General features: G+C 29.4%; 1 protein-coding gene across 1 annotated transcript in view; it reads right to left on the minus strand.

The window, feature by feature from the left end:
* Window positions 1-3,416: 3,416 nt before the first annotated feature.
* LOC149936871 (uncharacterized) overlaps window positions 3,417-24,945 on the minus strand; it is a 41,194-nt gene continuing 19,665 nt past the window's right edge. Inside the window, exons 3-6 of the mRNA XM_090153735.1 lie at window positions 7,670-7,820; window positions 6,161-6,381; window positions 4,697-4,986; window positions 3,417-3,648 (exon numbers count right to left, since the gene is read on the minus strand). Of these exons, the coding sequence (XP_090009861.1) occupies window positions 3,417-3,648; window positions 4,697-4,986; window positions 6,161-6,381; window positions 7,670-7,820 (894 nt within the window). The remainder of the gene's footprint in view (window positions 3,649-4,696; window positions 4,987-6,160; window positions 6,382-7,669; window positions 7,821-24,945) is intronic.

The raw sequence follows: 24,945 nt of genomic DNA on the forward strand, positions 1-24,945 counted from the left end.
CTGACGTGTTCAAGAAGAAGTATCAACAAATCCGTATCTTCACTGACGTGTTCAAGAAGAAGTATCAACAAATCCGTATCTTCACTGACGTGTTCAAGAAGAAGTACCAACAAATCCGTATCTTCACTGACGTGTTCAAGAAGAAGTATCAACAAATCCGAATCTTCACTGACGTGTTCAAGAAGTAGTATCATCAAATCCGTATCGTCACCGATAAGTTCTGTAACGTGACGCAGTGAATTCTGAGCAGCAGCCATGACTATGTCGTAATCTGCTTCTGCGATTGAGTTGTGCACCGTACACCCGGCTTTACGAAGGTATTTCGATAAGTGAGAGATGAAAAGCTGTTTATTTTCATCATTATTTAGAAATCGTTCCTTCGAAATTAATACCTGGGGCTCTTATTTTTCGTAATTCGTGAACGTGATCTTTCGTTGTTGGTCTAGAGTCGTAACCGTCAAAAACCACAATACACGATTTTTTTTTCGAATAGGCATCGTACAATAATATTATCCAAATACGTTTATCCTCTAGACTCTATAGTCCACTGTAATTTTTACCTCTCCGAGGGAACTTTGTACCCTAGGAGGGGTTATACAACCACCGTGTCTGTCTGTCTGTCTGTCTGTGGGTGGGTCTGTCTGTCAGGCCTATGAACGCGTTCGCATTTTCGGGGCCAAGGGTAATCACTGCGTACCCAGTTTCTTAGAATCAGGGAAAAGGTTTTTCCAAAAGCGCCCTCTTCTTGTCATTGGGTGTAGTATAATTTTCATCGGCCGGGATTCGAACCCGAGCCCTCTTGCAAGACAGGTGAGCGTTCTACCACAGAACCACGGATACAGTTACGCTTCACTGAAAATTAAAACTTCTTCCGAGGAGAGGTATATTTTGGCTTGCCAACTTGTTGAAGTAAGCTCTCCCCGTCAAGTACGTATCGTGTGTTTTAATCGGTTTCCACTTGATCCCGTATCTCCCACAATGAATCTCTAGTGCGCTTTTAACAGCTTATCGCATATACCCCGAATCCACAGTGTTTAATGACAAAACTAAATATCAACTCAATATAATAAATGTATATATATACTACGAAAGAGAAACCCCTAGCTAGTTCGAACCTATTTGAAGCCAGGCACGAAAAAATCCTACTAATATTAGAATAAGCTAGGGATTTCTTCTTCGTAGTAGGTTTTATAGTAACGAAAAGGCAAACAAGATGTACAGAGACACAATGAATTAGCTATTTCAAGAAATATTTTTAAACGTGATAAAACTTGATGTATCTTAAAAACTTGGATTTGATTGGTGCTCGTGTTTTTTGTAAGTTATCCTACGGGAACGGTTCTACAAGACAGTGATGAAATCTTTTGCAACAACTTGCAACTTTTGGATAAAAAGCCTTTAGAAAAAGCCGTATTTTGGTCAAAATTGGCCCTTTGATGGGATTTTACAGAAGATCTGTTCAACCGAATTTCACCAAACTTTAAATTTATGTATAAAATAATTCTATTCACGCTTTGCAAAAAGAAATTCTGTGAAATTCCATGTAGGGAACGTTTGGCCCTCTGGTGGCAGGTAGTGAAATATAATTTATATTTTCGGATACAACTTAAAACAACAATTTAAAATATATATACATTTATTATATTGAGTTGATATTTAGTTTTGTCACTAAAAAGTCGATTTCGAAACAATGTGGAATCGCCCAATAAAGAAGTCGGATCGTAACATATGCCTTAAATGTAGACTGGCGTTTTGGAAAAATGTAGCGCTCACAATTAAGCAATTTCGACATTCGTACTATAACGGGCAAAAACTCACCAATCTTAGATTTCTTTGATGAATAAATATTGTATTTCCTAACCAATTTAAGTTTTCGTAAAGAAAATCGATTTGGTTTCTCATTAAAAATAGATAAAATTGATTAAATTCTGAATAAAACACGAGTGTGGGGTAAGTTTTAGACTTGCCCAACTTGTTAACGGCTCAGCGAAACGATATGTAACATTAAACATAAATTTTGGAGAATGACAAGAGCTTTCGAAATATGTATTGATTTACCATATATGTGTCATATTATCTAAGCCACGAGCATTTAAGTACATTTCGCGCCAAAAGGGGGCGAAAAATGGGAAGGAAATGAGGTAGAGGTGTAAACATTTTTTTAATGAAATCCGCGCATTTTTTTCATTTAGAATAAAAATTAAAAATTATCTTGCTATTTGTTCGAGGTAAACCTTATCTCAACTGTACTATAGCATAGCCTGTATTTAGCACTCGCTTACTTGATCACTCAAATTCATTTCAAAATTCGCTCACAATTTTTGCCCACCTCTGCATATTTAAAGCAAATGTCGGCTCTATCATAGCCACCTGTATTATGATAAGGCCTTTGTTATTAGAGATGGAAATGAATCTATCCCGTTCTTTGAAAATCGACTTTAATGGAGTGCGTGGTGCCATCTATTAATGGTAAATGAATAACAATATATAATAATATATAAAAATAATGCTTTTAAAACTATGAAGTATCCGTCGTGTTACTTAAATATTATTATCGTTTTAACCCTGGACATAAAATTCAATTTATACAAATTTATACAATGGTAAATGAAGCTAAAATTCAAAATAGCGAAACCATAACGTCGTCAGAAATCCATTGTTGAGTATCATAATTAGGCAAATTATACTCTACTTACGACGTTAGTGTATTTTAACCTAAATTATATATCCCATATGAAAAAAAATATAAAAAATTACTATAATTTAAGTTATTCCCAAACTTACAAACGAGGCAATCAACGCGAGGTCCCGCATTTTGGGTCAAAATGTTGCTTAAGTATCTTATAATGATTTCGACGCTAGTGACATCTGTTGAGCTACTTCACGGCGAGCCGACACTTGCTTTCTGTAATAATAAGCGAGTTTCAATAATATCTATCACATACGCAGTTAAACGAAAAAGCAGATGAGGTTGCTACCTCAGCGTGACCTCGGTAACCTATGATGTCAGTTTAGGCTTTCCGTTGTTGTGACAAATCTCATCATTATAGTTAAACTGTTATAAACCTCGGAAATGCTTTAAACGTTTCGATTCTTCTATTACAATAAGCATTATAGGCGTTTCTGAAAATTATGAACTACTCTAGCAGACGAATTTATTTAGTTCGCTTTGCGTTTTGAAAAGTTTTGTTTGTCAAAAAATGCAAATTTCGGAATTTTGGTGTTTAAATGCATTTTTGGGGACCACATATTTCAGGAAGAAAATGAGTAAAAATTATTATTTTCGAAATTTCCGTCTTCGGAATAGTAAAACACATATTTGAACTCAAAATGGCAAAATTTGTAGAAGATGCTTTCAGTTAACTGTAAAATACACGATTGGTTTTATTAGTAAAACACAAATGAACAAAAACAATTTAATTTTCAATAAGATATAAGCGTGAATAAAAGAACAATATTTCTTGAAGAAATACGAAAGACGACAGCCCCAGCAAAACCAACAAACAGAAGAATATTCCTCTAAATAATTTGAACTTCAAAACCTTCGGCTCGTGAGTGTTTGAATCTTCTTCCAGGCACGTGAGGGCACCCCGAGACACCCTCTCGATCGAATTGGTTACTAAATTCGTGTCCACTAGACGAACTACTCTGTTAAATAAAATACAGGTTTCGTCAGTGATACGCTAAATCAAGTCAGGAGACTATCTTTAATTTTTACACTTAGGAATAAATCCGTTTAGAATAATATTTTTAATTTATACACTTATAAGGAAATCAAGTAAGGGTAATATTTTTATTATTTTGAAAGCAAGATATTTTCCAATTCAAACGATCTCCTTTTTGAAGGTCGTTATCACCATTCTCAAGGTGAAATTCACCATGTTTAGAGAAGTTATTTTAAAAGATTTTAGTAAATTATCAAAATAAACAGTTTAAGGGGGAAGAATACAGTAAAAGCCTCTTTTTCGTTCTAGCTGAACGTTTCTGTTTTAACAATTACATAATTGAATCATATTTTTCTTATTAAGCAAAACCTTCCTCTTGTGCTTTAAAATAATTTTGATAATTCTGATATTAATAGTTAAAGAGATATAAGGTCCTAACTAAAGGGTAGTTTGGGCGCTTGCCCAACTTGTTTAGCTCCGGGGGTCCGAATTAAAACGTAATAACTTAATTAATTTAAAATTTAAAATTGTCAAAATGATTTAATCACTAAACAAGAGGCTGTTCTACACATAAATTTTAATATTATAAGTTAAAATACGAATAGCCACTGTAGTCTTCCCCATTAAAGGTTCGATGTTGCCTTTCTCGAAAGATCCCCATGTTGTGTAAGCTGTAATTTTCCATATATGCTGCCTGGAATTTAGTTTATCTTACAAGGTACCTAAAGAACACGGGACTTAAATATCCCTATGCCTGAAAATCTCGCAAAGGAAAAATCCTTAATGTCTCTTTTTGAATTACGGTTGTCTGGAATTTATTTGTATTCAAATTAACGTAACTAAAATAATTGTAGAAATATACCCAGGTAACAGAAAAAGAGGCAATTAAATCTTCTATTTAAAGAACAGGTAGAGTGTATTAAATTTAAAATGGCAAATAATAAGATGGGTGGAAAATAACCGAACTTTTAATTCCTTTTGTTAAATCCTAAAAGCCAATTTATATTTCCTATACTACCAAAATTCACTACCTATTATTGATAGCTTCCTTGATATGTGAACTTAATCCATTCCTCCAAGCCATGGCCAACACATGCGGATTTATATTTTCTTTGAAGGTGCTGAATTTGCAATATTTTCCTTTGTCTCTTTGGTGCTGCAACATGTCGTAGATTGTGATGTAGTCGGTGAGCACGGCGGCCTCTCGCTCGATAATTCTTTGCATCAATTCAACTGTGTAGTAGCGGTCCAGTGGCACGAAACTGTCCTTTCTTCTGGACATTCTCGAGTACAGCGATCGCATATTGGCATCTGTGCTTTCCTGTTATCATCAAGAGATATTAACGAGAACCGAAACACCGATTCATGAATTCCTTACACGGAAACAAACATTTAGAGCGAGTATTTGACTTTCTATTTAACGCTTTTATTTCTACTAGATGGCGTCAATACCATTTTATGACAAAAAATATATATTTATTACGTACTAAAGTAAAACGTTTTCTCAACAGTGTACCGGTTTCACCGTTTGGGGCTCATCAATACTCTCTACGATTTCTGTTTATTCAAGTCAAATCTACCATTATCAGTTAAACTATTCTAAACTGAGTGTCATGTTGGTTCGAATTTCATCAAAATTCCGAAGAAAGCCAGAATTCCTAAATTGTACCAAAAAGTCCAATTCTCAAGTCGAGATCGCCCTGTATATAGCAGCTATTTTTGGTTATACGATGTTAAGCATTTTAAAGGTCGAGATTGCCTATTACCCAACACACTAGAACTACACAGACGTCTGAGTATAAACGTTGTTTGGGGAATATCAAAAGCAAGTTTTAAAGATTTCCACTATACAATGCATAGGTCAACTCGTCAGTTATATATTATTTATGTAAGAAAGTTTAACTTAGAATAATTCAACTTAGAAAAGAAATACGAACACGAAATATTTTTTTCATATTGGGTTTTGGATAGTTAAAACCGACTGCTAGCGCGATCTACCACGATTTTGGGTATTGAAAATTGACCTCTAATGGGGTTACCCATTGAATTGGGAATAATACTGCTAGAATTACAATTACGATTTCGGCTGTCCTGTTCTGAGAAGACTCTACGAAATTCATCTTTATAATTAGGTGGTAATACCATATATATTTTGTAAAGTTATATGGCTAAAAATAAATAATTATTAGCTAACTCACCGTTACTTGTGTTAAAAAGGATCGTGTTGACAGAATAAAATTATTTTTAAACAACTTCAAAGGTTTGTTTGTTACGAGAAATCATACATTTTAATTTCGCGTCAGATTCGCGCAAAATTTCAATTGCCAAATAGTGGCCACCACCAGAGACAGATGCCGCCACGGTAGAACGATAAAGTTGATTAAGGTTCCTTATTGGAAGAAATTGGTCCCGTGCCAGCCAGATTTAGTTGAACCTCTATTTTTTCCCAACTCAATATTGTTACCCCAATTGAAAAACCATTGTCAGTCACGTACTTTGAGCCACTGTTCATAGATGGAGCCTTTAGTGGAAATGAGGTGTACTTTTGGGTGGAACAAAAAGTCTTGCAATTGCTGTACGGGATGAGAAGATTTTCGGTCCAATAGAAAGCTGATCAGAAGTCCACCGAAAGCGTTCGCCATGACGACGGAGAAGAACCACCAAAAGAACCACAAGATTTTATTGTGGCGTTTCAGAATCAATTCGTAAGGTGTCACTAGGAAACAAAATCTTGTATTAACGATCAAAAATCTACTTACGATATAAAAGCTCTAGATAGAAATGTGTTACAAATTGAGAGAAAATACACGTTGAAGTTATTTTTGTTAACTTTAAAACATATCCATCAATGCCATAAAATTTAAACCTTTGCAGGCTTTAGACAGTACGCAATCGTCGTGAACATCCCGCCAAAAGACGGTTGCATCATGGTTGAATATTTACAGCGTGTTTCACTATGCGCAACGATGTTTTGTGTAAAATTCAAACTGGGTAAGGATAAAAACAGATTTATTTTCAGATGTTATTGCTTAAGAAAATCCGTATTTGATGTATTTCGCTTCGCATTTTTTAATCCGAATGATCTTTAAAAAAATACAACGGAAAGTACGTGTCCATTAAAGGTGAGAGCCCACTTACCCATAGGTTTCCAGTTCCCACTCAAAATATGAAAAAGCCGTTATCAATTGCCCACCCTACCCTTACCCAAACCCTACTGGATAAGCCCACTTAAATCGATACCCACCAGCTGGAACCCATGGGTGATCGCGTTTTGGTTCTCTATCTGTGATAACGTTTATCTTACTGAACTTATGTGATCCAAAAATTCAATCAAAATGTAAACCATCAAAATGTCAAATATCTAGTTTTTACCTCAGCTTGATATATTTATTTAAACTTAGAGACAATGACTCTGTTGAGACAATTTTTTACCAATGCTCCCAATCCCCCGAATGCTCGAAGATTAAACAACTAAGCCCAAAAATACAAAATCAGCCCGGTACACCATTGGTTGTCTAAAATGTTCTTGTTTCTAAACTTAAAACATTAACAGTATAGACACATGGAAACGTATCTCTTAAGAAATATATTTAAACTTTTGGTTTGATTAAACCATGATTTCAGCTAGGAGCAACAAACACAAGGAGAACGCAGCTAGCCTTTAAACACGCTAACGAAGGGTTGTGTACGAATTTCATTGGACAAGCGTCACGAGCCTTTACGCTGAACGTTTTACGGGCGGGGGGGGGGAGACAATTTCTGAATTATTTCCCTTCCGACGGCAGCAGGCGCTAAAGCGTCTAGCCAATGAAAAACGTACGCAAGGAAATCCACGACTTTGGACGGGTTGCGCTCTCCTTGTGTGGGGTGCTGTGTTTGGTGCTCCTAGATTTCAGTAAATAGTGCAATTCTTACTTTAAACCATGCAAAATATTTTAAGAAACTCCACCGCCCACTTATGATACATAGGTTAATATTGAGGAATAGTCTACGTAATGACCAACCTTGTTTTAATAGAACGGCGAAGAAATTGCCCAAACTGTTCAGAAAAGTATTTTTCCTGAATGCAATGAGACCCAACGACGAACTATCACAGTTGTTCAGAGAATCTATTAAACTGAAGACAAGGAAGGACGTTGCTAGTAACAGCCAAACCTATGAGAAGAAATTACCAAGAATTATTGGAAATTAAATAAGCAGAATTCCGTTACAAATTTCGAGGGATATATAGCAATTGAATAAGATTTTCATAAATGTAAGGGGAACTTGTAGGAGTGAAGATTTATACAGAGTAAGGCTACGTATGCACTCCTCCAAGTTACCCCTTCACGTGTCCTTAACCTTAATAACGTTAAGGATCAGGAAGGAGATCCTACTGAATTAAGCTACGTCCCATAATTCTATACCATAATTAAGATTTTAAGGTACACAATAATTTTAATCCTGGTTTTTCGTAGTAATGATTTAATAAATAATGCAATTATAATTGAGGGGTGGGGTACAATTTGTGAACGGCTCCATAGTAACTCAAAATAGTTAATAGGTAAATTTAAAGCGGATGTAGACATGCATATAGGCTGGTGATTACTCGATTAGGTTATATTTCATTATATAAATTTAATTTTATATTCTTTTTAATATAAGCGAAATTTTAAATTATTGAAAAATGTTTTGTTCATAAAAGAACTTGAGTATATAATTTTTATTTATTATCGACAAATCTATATAAAGTCGGTAATAAACATTTTTATTTTCGTTTCTATAAACCACTATTCTATTACATAAAAATGATATTAATTACATTAATATTAAGAAAATTAATTATTTTTTATACTACATCAATAATGTAGGTGGAGTGGCGGAGTGCTTAGCAATTTCGCCCCGCAGCACGAGGAGCCGGGGTTCGATTCCAGTTTGTGGCACTGGATGAAAACACGGAACCACTCCGCAACACGCCTCGGACGCTATCTCTTATCAGCCCTTTTTAGTTCCACATCGAGATATATATATATATATATCGAAGTGGGACTATTGCTATGGACGGATTGTCGTTAAGTGTTGTGTGTTTGTTTGTTTGGTGTGGAAAGCAACGACACGGCAGATGGCGCTGCGAAAATAATTTGCAGTTTTGACGAAACCGGGATTCGAACTCACAGTCTAAAACCCCGCATAATGACGCCTTTACGCTCTCGGCCACTGGAAGCTTCCCAAAGTCTGTTCGGAACTTCTACTGTATTCTCGTCAAATTTAGCGGCGCGGGGGGAGTTGGCTAGTTAAGTTGTCGAAATTCTCGTCCGTTTTTGCGCCTTATTTTACGTATATTTTCGGAATTTAAGGTCAAGTGAACCTCAAACTTCGCGTCGGGTGGTGGGTGTAGGGTGGTGGGCACACTCGCTTAAGATGCCTCACTCGAAAGTGAGTACTCGAATAAACGAGCTCGAAAATTTTAAATGTTCGGGTGGTGAGCAGTGGTAGGTGGGCACACTCGCTTAAGATGCCTCGCTCGAAAGTGAGTACTCGAATAAACGAGCTCGAAAATTTTAAATGTTCGGGTGGTGAGCAGTGGTAGGTGGGCACACTCGCTTAAGATGCCTCGCTCGAAAGTGAGTACTCGAATAAGCGAGCTCGAAAATTTTAAATGTTCGGGTGGTGAGCAGTGGTAGGTGGGCATACTCGCTTAAGATGCCTCGCTCGAAAGTGAATACTCAAATAAACGAGCTCGAAAATTTTAAATGCCCTCCTCCCCATATGTACTTATAAATGCTCTAAAAGCCCCACAATGAGATACTTATTTTCTTATTTAAATAAATCAACAAGATACATTAAAAAACTTCATCACTCGTTACACCAAACAAAAGGTTCAAGACAAACTACGAGTTCAATCCACACTGACGAGCTTCCTTTTGGGTAATAAAAGCAATAGAACCATAGAGAAACAATTATAAATTGAAGTCACTATCGGGAGAAGGTATTATATTATTAAGAACACGCGTACGCTTAAAAAGTTAAAGCATTGAAGACTCTATTTCCCTTCACACACTTACGTACCGCCATTATTAATTATTGGACTCCCATACTCATCAAAAACTAGGGGCATTCGGGCATATGTAGTTTTATATCTATGAAGATAAATTTTTATTACGATAATCTTTGCCGTATACCATTCGCAAAACTTAGGTATATTAACTTACAAGTTCACGTAAAGACTACCCGTTTATAGCTCCACCACAAATAGATCGAAATTTAAAATATAGCTTTTTGTCAAATTACCTTGCAAGTTAAGTCAATAAATGACCTCAACAGCTTATGAATTGGTTTGCCCACCCGTGTATCCTGAGGGTGGGCGGTGGCCTCTCTTTAACATAGGATGGTAAATAGTATATCTAACTATAGGAAATCACATGGGCTCAGCAGTTTTTATATTAGTTTGCCCACCCGGGTCTCCTGATGGTGGGCGGCATCCACCCTTTCACTTAGGGTGGCAATTTATATATCCAACGATAAGAAATCACAAAGCCTCAAAAGCTTTGTATTAGTTTGCCTACCTGTGTCTACTAAGGGTGTATGGCTTTGCCCATTCGAATACACTGATGTGGAACTAATATTACGGCCTGGGCCGACTTGTTCTCGCTAAGTTGGTTCTCTTTCGCCTTATTCTGGCGTTTGGAGAGTGTTTTTTTTTCTGTTTGTCATGAGGGGCGAGAAAATCAGCATATTATATTGGGGAGTCCCTCAGGGCTCCTCCCTCGGACCACTCCTCTATAACATCTACATTTATGATCTACAATTTCAATTATACTAATTCGCAGACGACAACGAGTTGTGTCGAGCTGTGAGGGAGGTCAGTACAAAGTTACTTACTTTAAATTCACTCACGGTGTAATATTAATAATTTAAATATCAATCCGACAAAGTCTGTTGTTATTTCATTTCCTTGAAAATCTAATTTTATTCAACATAATTACCAAATTAACAATAACGAAATCCCTAGGAAAACTAGCACTAAAGATTTAGGCATAATTTTCGACAAAAACCTATATTTAAGAGATCATACATAAAGTACGTTTATTTGAAAAGGTTTTTAGGCGCAATTTTCAAAATTAGTAGAAATATTAATTCCAGCCGTCATTTTGTATTATTATATATAACTTTAAAAATATCAAAAGCAATGTACGAATCATTAGCCTGGGGCGGTCGCAGTAATTATTTAAAATTAAAATTATAAACTATTCAACGAAATTTTGTAAATCACCTTTTATATTATTATGTACGTTCTTTATTAACTGTGTTAACTTACTGATACAACCTTGTACTGTTTTAATGCACATTAAACCACTTTTTCATTTCATATTGAATATTAAATTAATTAATTATTTAATATTGTATTAATTCATTGTTTAATATTATATTAATTAATTGTTTAATATTATATTAATAAATTGTTTAACATTATATTAATTAATTATTTAATATTATATTAATTAATTGTTTAACATTATATTAATTAAGTATTTAATATTATGTTAATTAATTGTTTAATTTTATATTAATTAATTGTTTAATATTATAATAATTAATTAATTAATATTAAATTAATTAATTAATTAATATTATGTTAATTAATTGTTTAATTTTATATTAATTAATTGTTTAATATTATATTAATTAATTGTTAAACATTAAATTAATTAATTATTTAATATTATGTTAATTAATTGTTTAATTTTATATTAATTAATTGTTTAATATTATATTAATCAATTGTTAAACATTAAATTAATTAATTATTTAATATTATGTTTATTAATTGTTTAATATTATATTAATTAATGGTTAATATTATATTAATTAATTATTTAACATTATGGTAATTAATCATTTAATATTATATTAATTATTTATTTGATATTATATTATTTATTTATTTGATATTATATTATTTATTTATTTGATATTATATTATATTAATTATTTATTTGATATTATATTATAATAATTATTTATTTGATATTATATTATATTAATTATTTATTTGATATTATATTAATTATTTATTTGATATTATATTAATTATTTATTTGATATTATATTAATTATTTATTTGATATTATATTTATTATTTATTTGTTATTATATTAATTATTTATTTGATATTATATTAATTATTTATTTGATATTATATTAATTATTTATTTGATATTATATTAATTATTTATTTGATATTATATTAATTATTTATTTGATATTATATTAATTATTTATTTGATATTATATTAATTATTTATTTGATATTATATTAATTATTTATTTGATATTATATTAATTATATATTTGATATTATATTAATTAATTATTTAATATTATATTAATTATGTATTTGATATTATATTAATTATTTATTTGATATTATATTAATTATTTATTTGATGTTATATTAATTATTTATTTGATATTATATTAATTATTTATTTGATATTATATTAATTATTTATTTGATATTATATTAATTATTTATTTGATATTATATTAATTATGTATTTGATATTATATTAAATAATTATTTAATATTATATTAATTATGTATTTGATATTATATTAATTAATTATTTAATATTATATTAATTATGTATTTGATATTATATTAATTATTTATTTGATATTATATTAATTATTTATTTGATATTATATTAATTATTTATTTGATATTATATTAATTATTTATTTGATATTATATTAATTATTTATTTGATATTATATTAATTATGTATTTGATATTATATTAAATAATTATTTAATATTATATTAATTATGTATTTGGTATTATATTAATTAATTATTTAATATTATATTAATTATGTATTTGATATTATATTAATTATTTATTTGATATTATATTAATTTTTTTTTTTTTTTTTTTGCTAGATTAAACCAAGAGTCTAGCGTTTATTTTCCAACAAAGTTTACAAAGCACGAATTAAAATTCGGTAACAATTTACAATCGCATTTTGATTACAACTTTCTTTCCATCCAAGCTGCAAATTCCCACATTTAGCAGTTGATTAAAATTTAGTTTCTCATTTTTTTTGTAAAATTCATACTCTGTTAAACAGCATAGTAGTAATTTCTTATTAAAATAAGATTTTAACATTTCTAGGGCATCTACATCTTTAACATTCATTCGTGTGTGATAACTAAAATATATTGCTAATTTGGAAATTAAAACTAAAATTAAAGTGACCTTAAAATTTAAAACATTTTCATCAACATGGAACCAATATAGTTTTCTTGACAAAGTAAAATTTAAATTAAATTTTGAAACAAAATTTTCCAATTCTTTTAAAAATATTTGTGTAATTTCACAATTAAAGTATATATGGGGGATATCGTCAAGTTCTTTTTCACAAAAGGGACAACAATCACTAACATTAAAAAGTTTTTTTGCCAAGATTGGAGTGGTTATGTTTCCCATAACCGTTCTCCATAAAATATTGTTTTCTTTAGGGAACAGAGCTGGGTGCCAAACGGCGTTTAAACGAGGAGTATTTTTTTTTATTTGAGTGAATGTTTTAAAAATTTTGGTTAGTATATTTTGAGATTTTGGCATTAAATATTCATTAAATTGAGATTTTGAGACTCTATTTAGGGGCGTTAGAGTGTTTAAAATAAGTATTTCTAAGTTTGGAATTAAACTATTTGCGTCACCATTTAAATCATTTGGATCATTTTCTATTTCAAATTCTCTTTCTATAATATTTTTAATTTTTTGGTATTGGTTACTCAATGAACGTTCAGTTGAGGCCCTTAGACCTTTATCAATAAAGGGGTTTTTAAAATTCATAGTGTTAATATCAAAAATATCTCGAATTAATCGATAACCAGGGGTTTTCCACTTTGGGTGGTAAAAATCCAATTTAAAAAAGGGTTATATAGTATTGGTAATGTTAAAATTTGGTTAAGTTTCTGAGGTTTTTTCAATTTTATGGGGATTGTGTGCCAAAAATTAAACAAGTCCGCGTAATATTTTGGCCGGAAATCGTAGTTAAGATTCATGTCTGTAAAACCCAAAATTTCGTAGCTAAATCCATAAACACTGGTTTTTTTCAAGTAGTAAGCTACAAATTGAATTTCCGCCGGGTGGCCTTTGTTTTGTAACAGTCTATTTAGTTTTGAGAAGGCAAAGCTCTTCCACTTTAAAGCCAGTGTTTGTAGACCGAGACCCCCATTTCTGATCTTTTGTTTTACGTCTTCCGCATTTAGCCAATGTTTCTCTTCTTGCCAAATTGTGTCCACACACTTACTCGCTAGTAGTTCCGATAAATTTAGTGGAAAAAATAATATAGGCAGAAAGTAATAAAATTTGCTTAAAATAAAGTTGCACAACTGAGTTCGATTTTTATACGATAAAGTTTTCGATATTAAGGCGACATGATTTAAATTTTCAGTGATGTCTTTACTAATTTTTTCCGCGTGATTTTTTAAAATTTCCGTTTCCGTAGTAAAGGTGACACCAAGACTTTTTACGCTGTCTTTGCTCCAATTAATACTGAGTGGCGTATCTGTTCTGTGTTTCCAACTCCCTAGCCACAGGCCGTTGCTCTTTTCAACGTTAAATTTCGCATTGCTTACAGCGCTATATTGTTCGCATTCTCGATTTAAAATACCGAAACCTTCATTTGTCGTTATTAAAGAGTTTACGTCATCAGCAAATGACATCACTGATAGCGAATTTTGTAAAAAGGGCAGACTTATGGAATGGTCAATTAAATTTTTGCGTAAGTGGCACAAAAATGGCTCTATAGAAATATTAAACAAGAAACTTGACAAGGGATCACCCTGACGAATTCCTTTTGCTACCTTGAATTTTGCCGATAGAGTGTTATTAATTTTTATACAAGCTTCAGCATTTGAATATACAGATTTTATAAAATTTTTAATTAAGTCGCCGTAACCGATATGGTCTAGTATTTTATATAAGTAACTGTGCTTTACACGATCAAACGCTTTGGCTTGATCTAACGACACAATAGCCAAAGGCTCGCTCGAATTTAAATTATAGTGATGTATAATATCTCTCATGATATTTAAATTTGACATAATATTACGTTCTGGTATACCATATGTTTGATCTGGGTGTATAATGTTGCTTATAGTTTTACATGTACGTATTCTGTTGGCTATTAATTTTGATATAATTTTAAAATCTACATTCAGTAGGGAAATCGGTCTCCAATTATTTAATAATTTAGGATCTCCGGTTTTATAAAGAAGGACGATTAAAGCGATAGTAAAAGAGCTAGGTATTTCCTGTAGAGTTAAAATCGTATTAAAAATTCTAAAAAGCTGAAAGTCAATTAGGGGCCAAAAATGTGAGTAGAACTCATTCGTAAGTCCGTCTTTACCCGGTGACTTATTATTTGGTAAAGCTTTCACTATGTTGTCTAGTTCTATTTTCAATATAGGGTTGTTACTCTCATTGCTATCTTCTCGCGAGAGTTGGGGTAAAATTTTTACATAATCATCGCAGTTATTAGTCTCTTCGTCGGCAAAAAAATTTCTATAAAAATTCGTAACTTCCATAAAAAGTTCTTTTTGTGTAGTGGTGCAATCTCCATTCGGTTTTTTAACACTTTTGATGGTATTTATTGTTTTATTTTTCTCTTGTCTCAATAACTCCTTTGATGGATATTTACTCGCGACATTTCTTTCTATATCAATTCTGGTGAGTATGCCCTCAGCTTTAGTGTTTTCAATTTCTTCTAGTCTCTTTGAAAGTATAATTTTTTCATTTTCAGGTAAGTTTGGTTGATTTAAAAGTTTATTCGATATTTGTGTCGCTTCACAGGTTTCATCTACTCGGGTTTTATACGTGTATTCTTTCGTGGCGCATTTTATTTTGAATATTGTTTTCTCCCACCAGGGTAAGAGATTTGATTCATCCTCGGGTAATTCTTGTACACAGTTTTTCCAGAGATGCTTTAGTGTGTTTTCATAGTGAATGTCGTTTAGTAGGGAGTTGTTAAAGCACCAGGTGTCGCTTATTTTACGATTTATAATTAAAGGGCTACGGTTAATTTTAACATTATTGAGTTATGGTCGGAACTGCTTCCTCCGAAGACCATTTCCACATCTTCCACCATTGGCCAAATTGTAGGGGAGACAAAAAAGCGATCGAGACGCGCCTGATGACTTGAGTCCGAGCTACTTTGCCATGTCATATCTTTACCCTCAGGGTATAATGTTCGGTAGACATCGAGTAATTTGAATCTGTTTACCAGCTTGAATAAAGTTTGTCGTACCACACTCCTCGCTTCTGCGGTATTTATGCGATCAATGTTTGGCTCTAGTGTACAGTTGAAATCACCCAATAAAATAATGTTTAATATATTATTATTTTCTATGTGTGTTAAAATTTGATTAATCAGATTTATGGCTTCAGTATTGGACTGGGGCATATAAATATTGTAGATATACAAATTAAAATTTGTATTCACGAAATTTAAAATTGAGCATTGCAGAAAGCCTTTGATTAAAACTTCCGTTTCAAATTGTATACCGTTTCGTGATAGAAAATTTTTATGATAAATTGTCGAAACACCCGCCCTATGGTTTGAAAGGCTGCTTGAATCATGTTGGAAATCCTTATTAATAATATCTGTGTTAATACTCTTTTTTAAGAGATCATACATAAAGTACGTTTATTTGAAAAGGTTTTTAGGCGCAATTTTCAAAATTAGTAGAAATATTAATTCCAGCCGTCATTTTGTATTATTATATATAACTTTAAAAATATCAAAAGCAATGTACGAATCATTAGCCTGGGGCGGTCGCAGTAATTATTTAAAATTAAAATTACAAACTATTCAACGAAATTTTGTAAATCACCTTTTATATTATTATGTACGTTCTTTATTAACTGTGTTAACTTACTGATACAACCTTGTACTGTTTTAATGCACATTAAACCACTTTTTCATTTCATATTGAATATTAAATTAATTAATTATTTAATATTGTATTAATTCATTGTTTAATATTATATTAATTAATTGTTTAATATTATATTAATAAATTGTTTAACATTATATTAATTAATTATTTAATATTATATTAATTAATTGTTTAACATTATATTAATTAAGTATTTAATATTATGTTAATTAATTGTTTAATTTTATATTAATTAATTGTTTAATATTATAATAATTAATTGTTAAACATTAAATTAATTAATTAATTAATATTATGTTAATTAATTGTTTAATTTTATATTAATTAATTGTTTAATATTATATTAATTAATTGTTAAACATTAAATTAATTAATTATTTAATATTATGTTAATTAATTGTTTAATTTTATATTAATTAATTGTTTAATATTATATTAATCAATTGTTAAACATTAAATTAATTAATTAATTAATATTATGTTAATTAATTGTTTAATTTTATATTAATTAATTGTTTAATATTATATTAATTAATTGTTAAACATTAAATTAATTAATTATTTAATATTATGTTTATTAATTGTTTAATATTATATTAATTAATGGTTAATATTATATTAATTAATTATTTAACATTATGGTAATTAATCATTTAATATTATATTAATTATTTATTTGATATTATATTATTTATTTATTTGATATTATATTATTTATTTATTTGATATTATATTATTTATTTATTTGATATTATATTATAATAATTATTTATTTGATATTATATTATATTAATTATTTATTTGATATTATATTAATTATTTATTTGATATTATATTAATTATTTATTTGATATTATATTAATTATTTATTTGATATTATATTAATTATTTATTTGATATTATATTAATTATTTATTTGATATTATATTAATTATTTATTTGATATTATATTAATTATTTATTTGATATTATATTAATTATTTATTTGTTATTATATTAATTATTTATTTGATATTATATTAATTATTTATTTGATATTATATTAATTATTTATTTGATATTATATTAATTATTTATTTGATATTATATTAATTATTTATTTGATATTATATTAATTATTTATTTGATATTATATTAATTATTTATTTGATATTATATTATTTATTTATTTGATATTATATTAATTATTTATTTGATGTTATATTAATTATTTATTTGATATTATATTAATTATTTATTTGATATTATATTAATTATTTATTTGATATTATATTAATTATGTATTTGATATTATATTAAATAATTATTTAATATTATATTAATTATGTATTTGATATTATATTAATTAATTATTTAATATTATATTAATTATGTATTTGATATTATATTAATTATTTATTTGATATTATATTAATTATTTATTTGATATTATATTAATTATTTATTTGATGTTATATTAATTATTTATTTGATATTATATTAATTATTTATTTGATATTATATTAATTATTTATTTGATATTATATTAATTATTTATTTGATATTATATTAATTATGTATTTGATATTATATTAATTATGTATTTGATATTATATTAAATAATTATTTAATATTATATTAATTATGTATTTGATATTATATTAATTAATTATTTAATATTATATTAATTATGTATTTGATATTATATTAATTATTTATTTGATATTATATTAATTATTTATTTGATGTTATATTAATTATTTATTTGATATTATATTATAATAATTATTTATTTGATATTATATTATAAGGACCTTGGAACTTTTTTTGACCAGGGCCTTTATTTTCATGCACAAATTTCCTGGTCAGTCGGTCGCTCGCGTCGCCTGCTTTTTGGAGTCCTACGCCTGGCGAGGGCACTGCATTCCGCCAAAAGCTTCCGCAATCTCTACCTTAGCCTAGTGCGAACGAAATTAACATTTGACGCTCTATCTTGGGGTGGTTGTGCCAGCTACTTGATTGAGAGGATCGAAGGCGTGCAACGCAAATTTATCGAACTTGCCCATACACACTTTTTCAAGACCAAACCGTATCATTACACTTACCTCCTAGACCACTTAAACTTGGAAACGATCCAGTTATTCTTACACAAACGCGAAATTATTTTCCTTTGGAAATTGATTAAACACTCTAACGTTATTACCTTAACCCCCCACCTAAACTTCCATATACCATCTCATAGCACCCGTCAACAAATTCCGTTTACAAAGTCAAAACCAATTTCCCCTATTTTGCGTATGCAACAGACATGCAATTCTTATGCCACTCAATTTGACATCTTTTCATGTAAATATTCATCGATTTTTAATCTTGTGTAATTTTTTCTCCTGTAAACCGCATCTATTTCAATTAATGTATCGCTGCATTTTCTAACTTTGTATTTGTAAATATTTTTCAAGTGATTCTTTCTATACCTTGTTTATGTATATAACTAATTTCAGTGTTTTGCCTTGCTGGTCCTTTATGAACTGTTGCAAAGCACTCTAAATAAAGATTTTCATTTCATTTCATTTCATTTCATATTAATTATTTATTTGATATTATATTAATTATTTATTTGATATTATATTAATTATTTATTTGATATTATATTAATTATTTATTTGATATTATATTAATTATTTATTTGATATTATATTAATTATTTATTTGTTATTATATTAATTATTTATTTGATATTATATTAATTATTTATTTGATATTATATTAATTATTTATTTGATATTATATTAATTATTTATTTGATATTATATTAATTATTTATTTGATATTATATTAATTATTTATTTGATATTATATTAATTATTTATTTGATATTATATTAATTATATATTTGATATTATATTAATTAATTATTTAATATTATATTAATTATGTATTTGATATTATATTATTTATTTATTTGATATTATATTAATTATTTATTTGATGTTATATTAATTATTTATTTGATATTATATTAATTATTTATTTGATATTATATTAATTATTTATTTGATATTATATTAATTATGTATTTGATATTATATTAAATAATTATTTAATATTATATTAATTATGTATTTTATATTATATTAATTAATTATTTAATATTATATTAATTATGTATTTGATATTATATTAATTATTTATTTGATATTATATTAATTATTTATTTGATGTTATATTAATTATTTATTTGATATTATATTAATTATGTATTTGATATTATATTAATTATTTATTTGATATTATATTAATTATTTATTTGATATTATATTAATTATGTATTTGATATTATATTAATTATTTATTTGATATTATATTTATTATGTATTTGATATTATATTAAATAATTATTTAATATTATATTAATTATGTATTTGATATTATATTAATTAATTATTTAATATTATATTAATTATGTATTTGATATTATATTAATTATTTATTTGATATTATATTAATTATTTATTTGATGTTATATTAATTAATTATTTGATATTATATTAATTATTTATTTGATATTATATTAATTATTTATTTGATATTATATTAATTATTTATTTGATATTATATTAATTATGTATTTGATATTATATTAAATAATTATTTAATATTATGTTAATTTGTTGATATTTTCAAAACAACGACTTAATTTACCGAAGAGTGAAACGGTCTTAGAAAGGACCATTTCATTTGGCTCGCCGCATCGTGTTGCCACACTAATAAGTTATCGGAGACCATCTCGACGATTTGACTAAATCCAACCACGGTGTAGCGGTAATAGGAAACACTCATTGGTCCCACCGCGATGTCGGAGTCCTGCAGCGGAAACAACACTTCAACTATAATTGAATTTTAAGATGGTTTAATGGTGTAATGCAACTTACGTTTCGTTGAAGCATTCCTATCATGCCCGTCCAATGGCCGTCCTTGAGCGAAACGCCATATTGGCGGTCGCTGGGTCGCTTCAATCGGTAGCTGTTATTGAAACTCACTTATTAAAATTTCTATTCGTGACGACAAAATTTTATTATTATTTTTATCTTTATTTGGTACAGATTCAATACTTTCAAATAGCTTGTATCCCTTGTCAGACTTAGTTCTAAAACCCCAATAATACACTTTGGCCACTTGTTTTGTTATAAATTTTATCGCTTCACCGATAAAAAAAACAACTGATCATTTTATGAAAACATTTTGATTCAGTGAAGGATAAAAATCGTCAGTTTTAGGGCTGTGTACCTGGTTTTGGTTTTGATTTTTGGAAGTTTATATATGTGTAACCTACCCAGGTAGCACCATAACGTATATATTACGTGTTGTATCGAGGTTTTTAAAACGTATACGAAACACGTTTGGTAAACGTTGATCATGTCACCAGTTAGCACGTGTTTCGCCAAGTAGTTTTTTAGTGTTAAATTACGCGTACTTTTAGATAAAAAAGCGCCTATTAAATTGAAATAGAATTAAGTTTGAAAACAATAACCGTGTTTTTTATTTAAATTTTACCGTATTAATCAGCGATTTCGCGTGTATTAAGGGGTTATTTTTTGTGTATTTAGCGGTTACTTTCCGTGAATTCAGGTATTATTTCGCGTACATTAATTGCAATTTTTTTGTTTGTAAATCGTTTTTTTGGTTAGTCAATCGGTTATTTTGCGTGAATTAATTGTATATTTTATGTACATAATTGGTTATTTTGTGTGAATTCATTGGTTATTTTGTGTGCAATAATAATTTCGTTTCTGTGCATTAGTTGCCTATTTTCGTGGCATTATTTTGTTATTTTTTGTACATTAATTAGTTATTTTGCGTGCATTAATTAGTTGGTTTTTGGGCAATAGTTGGCTATTTCGGGTGCATTAATTAGCTATTATGCATGCATTTAATGATTATTCGGCGTGCATTTATTTATTTAGCGTGCATTAATCGTTTAATTTCTTTAAATATGTAATGAAAAGGTACACATTTGACGATGAGTTTCCGTCTAATACTAGATAGAATCAAGTTGTGGGGAAACAATACATTTATTTTTCAAAAGTGCATATCCTAACTTTCATTCTCTTTAGGACTAGAATGCATAAGAGGGTAGAAGATAATTTAATGAATATCAAAAATATATGATTATTAATAACTACTATCTCTTCAATGCTCCATTCTCTATATTTCTGCCCAATTATCTAAAAAAAATGTATTTGAAGGATATACGCCACGAAATTGTTTATTAAAATTTAAGATATACTTATAGGTAATTGCATTAAATTAATGAATAGACCTCAGAAAAGAAGTTTTCAAAAATATATTTATAAATCGCATTTGAAATCTTGAAATGGAGACTTTTTCAGCAAGGGAAAGTCAAACAATCCTTCGGAAAACAGTACGCCATAAATAAAAAACCGCTTTATACACGAAAAAATGCATGCAAAATAATAGATTAATGTATTCGAAATAATTTCTTCGTGCACGCAAAATAAGTGCTTATTACTCGAAAAATAACGTCTTACTGTATGCCAAATATACGCTTAATACACGAAAACTAACAGCATAATTTACGCCAAATAACCTATAAATACACGAAAAATATCGCTTAATACAAGGAAAATAACCAATAAGTTCACGCAAAATAACGAATTAAGGCACGAAAGTAATTTATTTATGCACGGCAAATATCCATAACTACGTGAAAAATAACCAATTACTGCATGAAAAATAGCAAATTAATGTACTCGAAATAATCTCTTAATGCATGAAATTTATCCGCTAAATACACGAAAAATAACTCCTTACTACACGCTTAATACCGTATGATTTAATGTAATTTAACTTTAATAAACGAGTTGTATATTCGGTAAGTATAAGCATAATTTAACACTTAAAAATACCTGGTGACAGTTAAGAGGGTGTAAGGAAGGTGATAAAAATTTTGCATAGTCAAAGATACGCCCAAGGGAGGGTTTTTAAAAGGAACCATTCACTTGTCTACGCCACTGGTTATTTGTCCACTTTTTGAAACCTCAATTACCAATCTACTGATATGTTTTGCAAATATATCCGATATCGCAGGAGCACGTGTAAATTAGGCATATATCTACGGAAGCACAACGTAAAACTTAACACTTTTCCAACCTAGTTATTTATCTACTATTTATATACGAAAAAACTACCTGTCTGTGAATCTAGTGATATAATCACCATATCTATACGTTGGAAACACGTGTAGTGAAACACATGACTGAATAAGTGTCTTATATACTAACTGAACACGTTGAAATGACGTATATATTTTACTCAACACGGAATATAAACGAAGAATACTAAATATCAACCTAATATACACGTGCTCGTGCTACCTGGGTAGGAGCAACAAACACAGCATCCCACACAAGGACAACGCTACCCGTCAAAAGTCGTATATTTTCTTGTGTACAATTTTCATTGGCTATTCGCTTTAGCGCCTGCTGCCGTCGGAAGGATATAATTGTCTTCCCCCCTTCCATAAAATGTGCAGCGTAAAGGCTAGTGAAATGAAATTGGTGCACAACACTGCGTTAGCGTGTTAAAAGGCTAGAGACTGCGTTCTCTTTGTGTTTGTTGCTCCTGGGTGTAACGACACACTTTAGGACCCATGTTCATTAGACATTTGGTACTCATTGGGACCTATAGAACACGCCCCTGACTTTTTGACATACTTAACCGAAACACTCTGTATTCCCTAACAAGGACTTGAAGGAATTGGCGTGCTCAGTGGCAGGACCGGGTAGCAACAGCGTTGCCAGATTGACAAAATCCAATTATCGTTTGCAAACATAGAAATTATAGATTGCCTGTCTTTATAATTCTGCCCAAATCTTTCGGCGGGAAATTTAAAGCAAAGTTCAGGTTAACCAATTTAAAATGAACACTCAGCACTATTGTCTATGTGATACAGTTTGTGAGTCACGTGACCTCACGCCACATCGATTCACTTGAAAAGGTCGAAAAAGAGTCCGCAGTTGAAATTAAAGTACGTCCCAAAAAATCGCTTGAAATAATCGAAATGTGATATAATTATACAGTACGTCTGGCAACGCTGATGAAGGTGGCATAAACCCAGAACAGCATGGTGTCAAATAAAGAAAAATAATACGAGGGGCGCAAAATAAAATGTTTGTCCGACCTCAATTAAAAGGCAGCGCACGCCTATGCTAGACTAGAGCACGCGGTGCGGTCTAATACATTCTTCAATTGTGGGATTTTCGTCCATCTTGGAAAATGGCGTCCAAAATGAATAACCTCTGGCTCTACTTATTCGGTTACAACGTAGATAAGATTAAAATATAACTGAACCAAAATGTATAATAAAGCTTTAGTGATATTTTCTGGTAGAAGAGCTTTAAATACCGAAAATATTTTCGTTTGCGTTTCGGTGGTTATTTTGTACAGGATCCTATAATTTAAAGAATTTGCCATGTCTGTAAAAGAAACCCACAAAGGTTTTCATTTTGCCAGTTATTACGTAAAACCGCCAATTGATTATTTTTTATTGAAATAGCTAACTGCAGGTATATTGCCGAAACGGATTAAAATTATTTTACCTTAAATTTAGAGGATGTATTATAGCTTGGAGAAATTCCAAAAAGGGTCCTCGGAGTAAAATCGATTCGTTTTGAAGCGTTTCCAAATGAAGGAAAGGACTGCACTTTAATTCCACAAACGATTTCAGTTAATTCCTTGGTGGGTCATTCCATGTCAATTCGACTAGCGGAAAATTTGCCTAATTAATAATTTTAATAATCTTTTTTTCTACGAGTATAGTAGCTTAAGAAAACTAGTTTCCAAAGTCTTAGACTTGTAATTAAATTATTTGAAAAGTTATAATATTTTTTAATTTTGGGTTATTTTCGATTTTAAATCTTTAAAATGGGTTTTTCTCGAATATTTTGGTATCTAATAGACACATACCAAAGATAATAAGCAAATTAAGTATAAATTTAGTGCTGAATCCGAATATGGGAGTCAAATTTCGCTAAAAAAATTACGAAACGAAATAATTGACTACTTGAGGGGTCCCATAGACTCCCAAATTTCAACCTGTACTCCATCTCAAAAAAATTTAAAAATGTTATATTTTGGGCCCAACAGGCTACTTACTTTAAATTATAAATGACAACAATGATAAATTATTTTAAAACAGAAGAAAAATTATTATAATTTAAAAAAAACCCGAAATGAAATACTTTATTATTTGGGGGGTTCAATAGACTGCCAAATTTCGACTTGTACTCCACCTAAGATTTTTTTCCAAAATTTCACATTTTGCGCCCACAGG

Source organism: Leiobunum rupestre, chromosome 7 (assembly GCF_980474605.1).
Source record: "Leiobunum rupestre chromosome 7, qqLeiRupe1.1.hap1, whole genome shotgun sequence".
Lineage (NCBI taxonomy): Eukaryota > Metazoa > Arthropoda > Arachnida > Opiliones > Sclerosomatidae > Leiobunum > Leiobunum rupestre.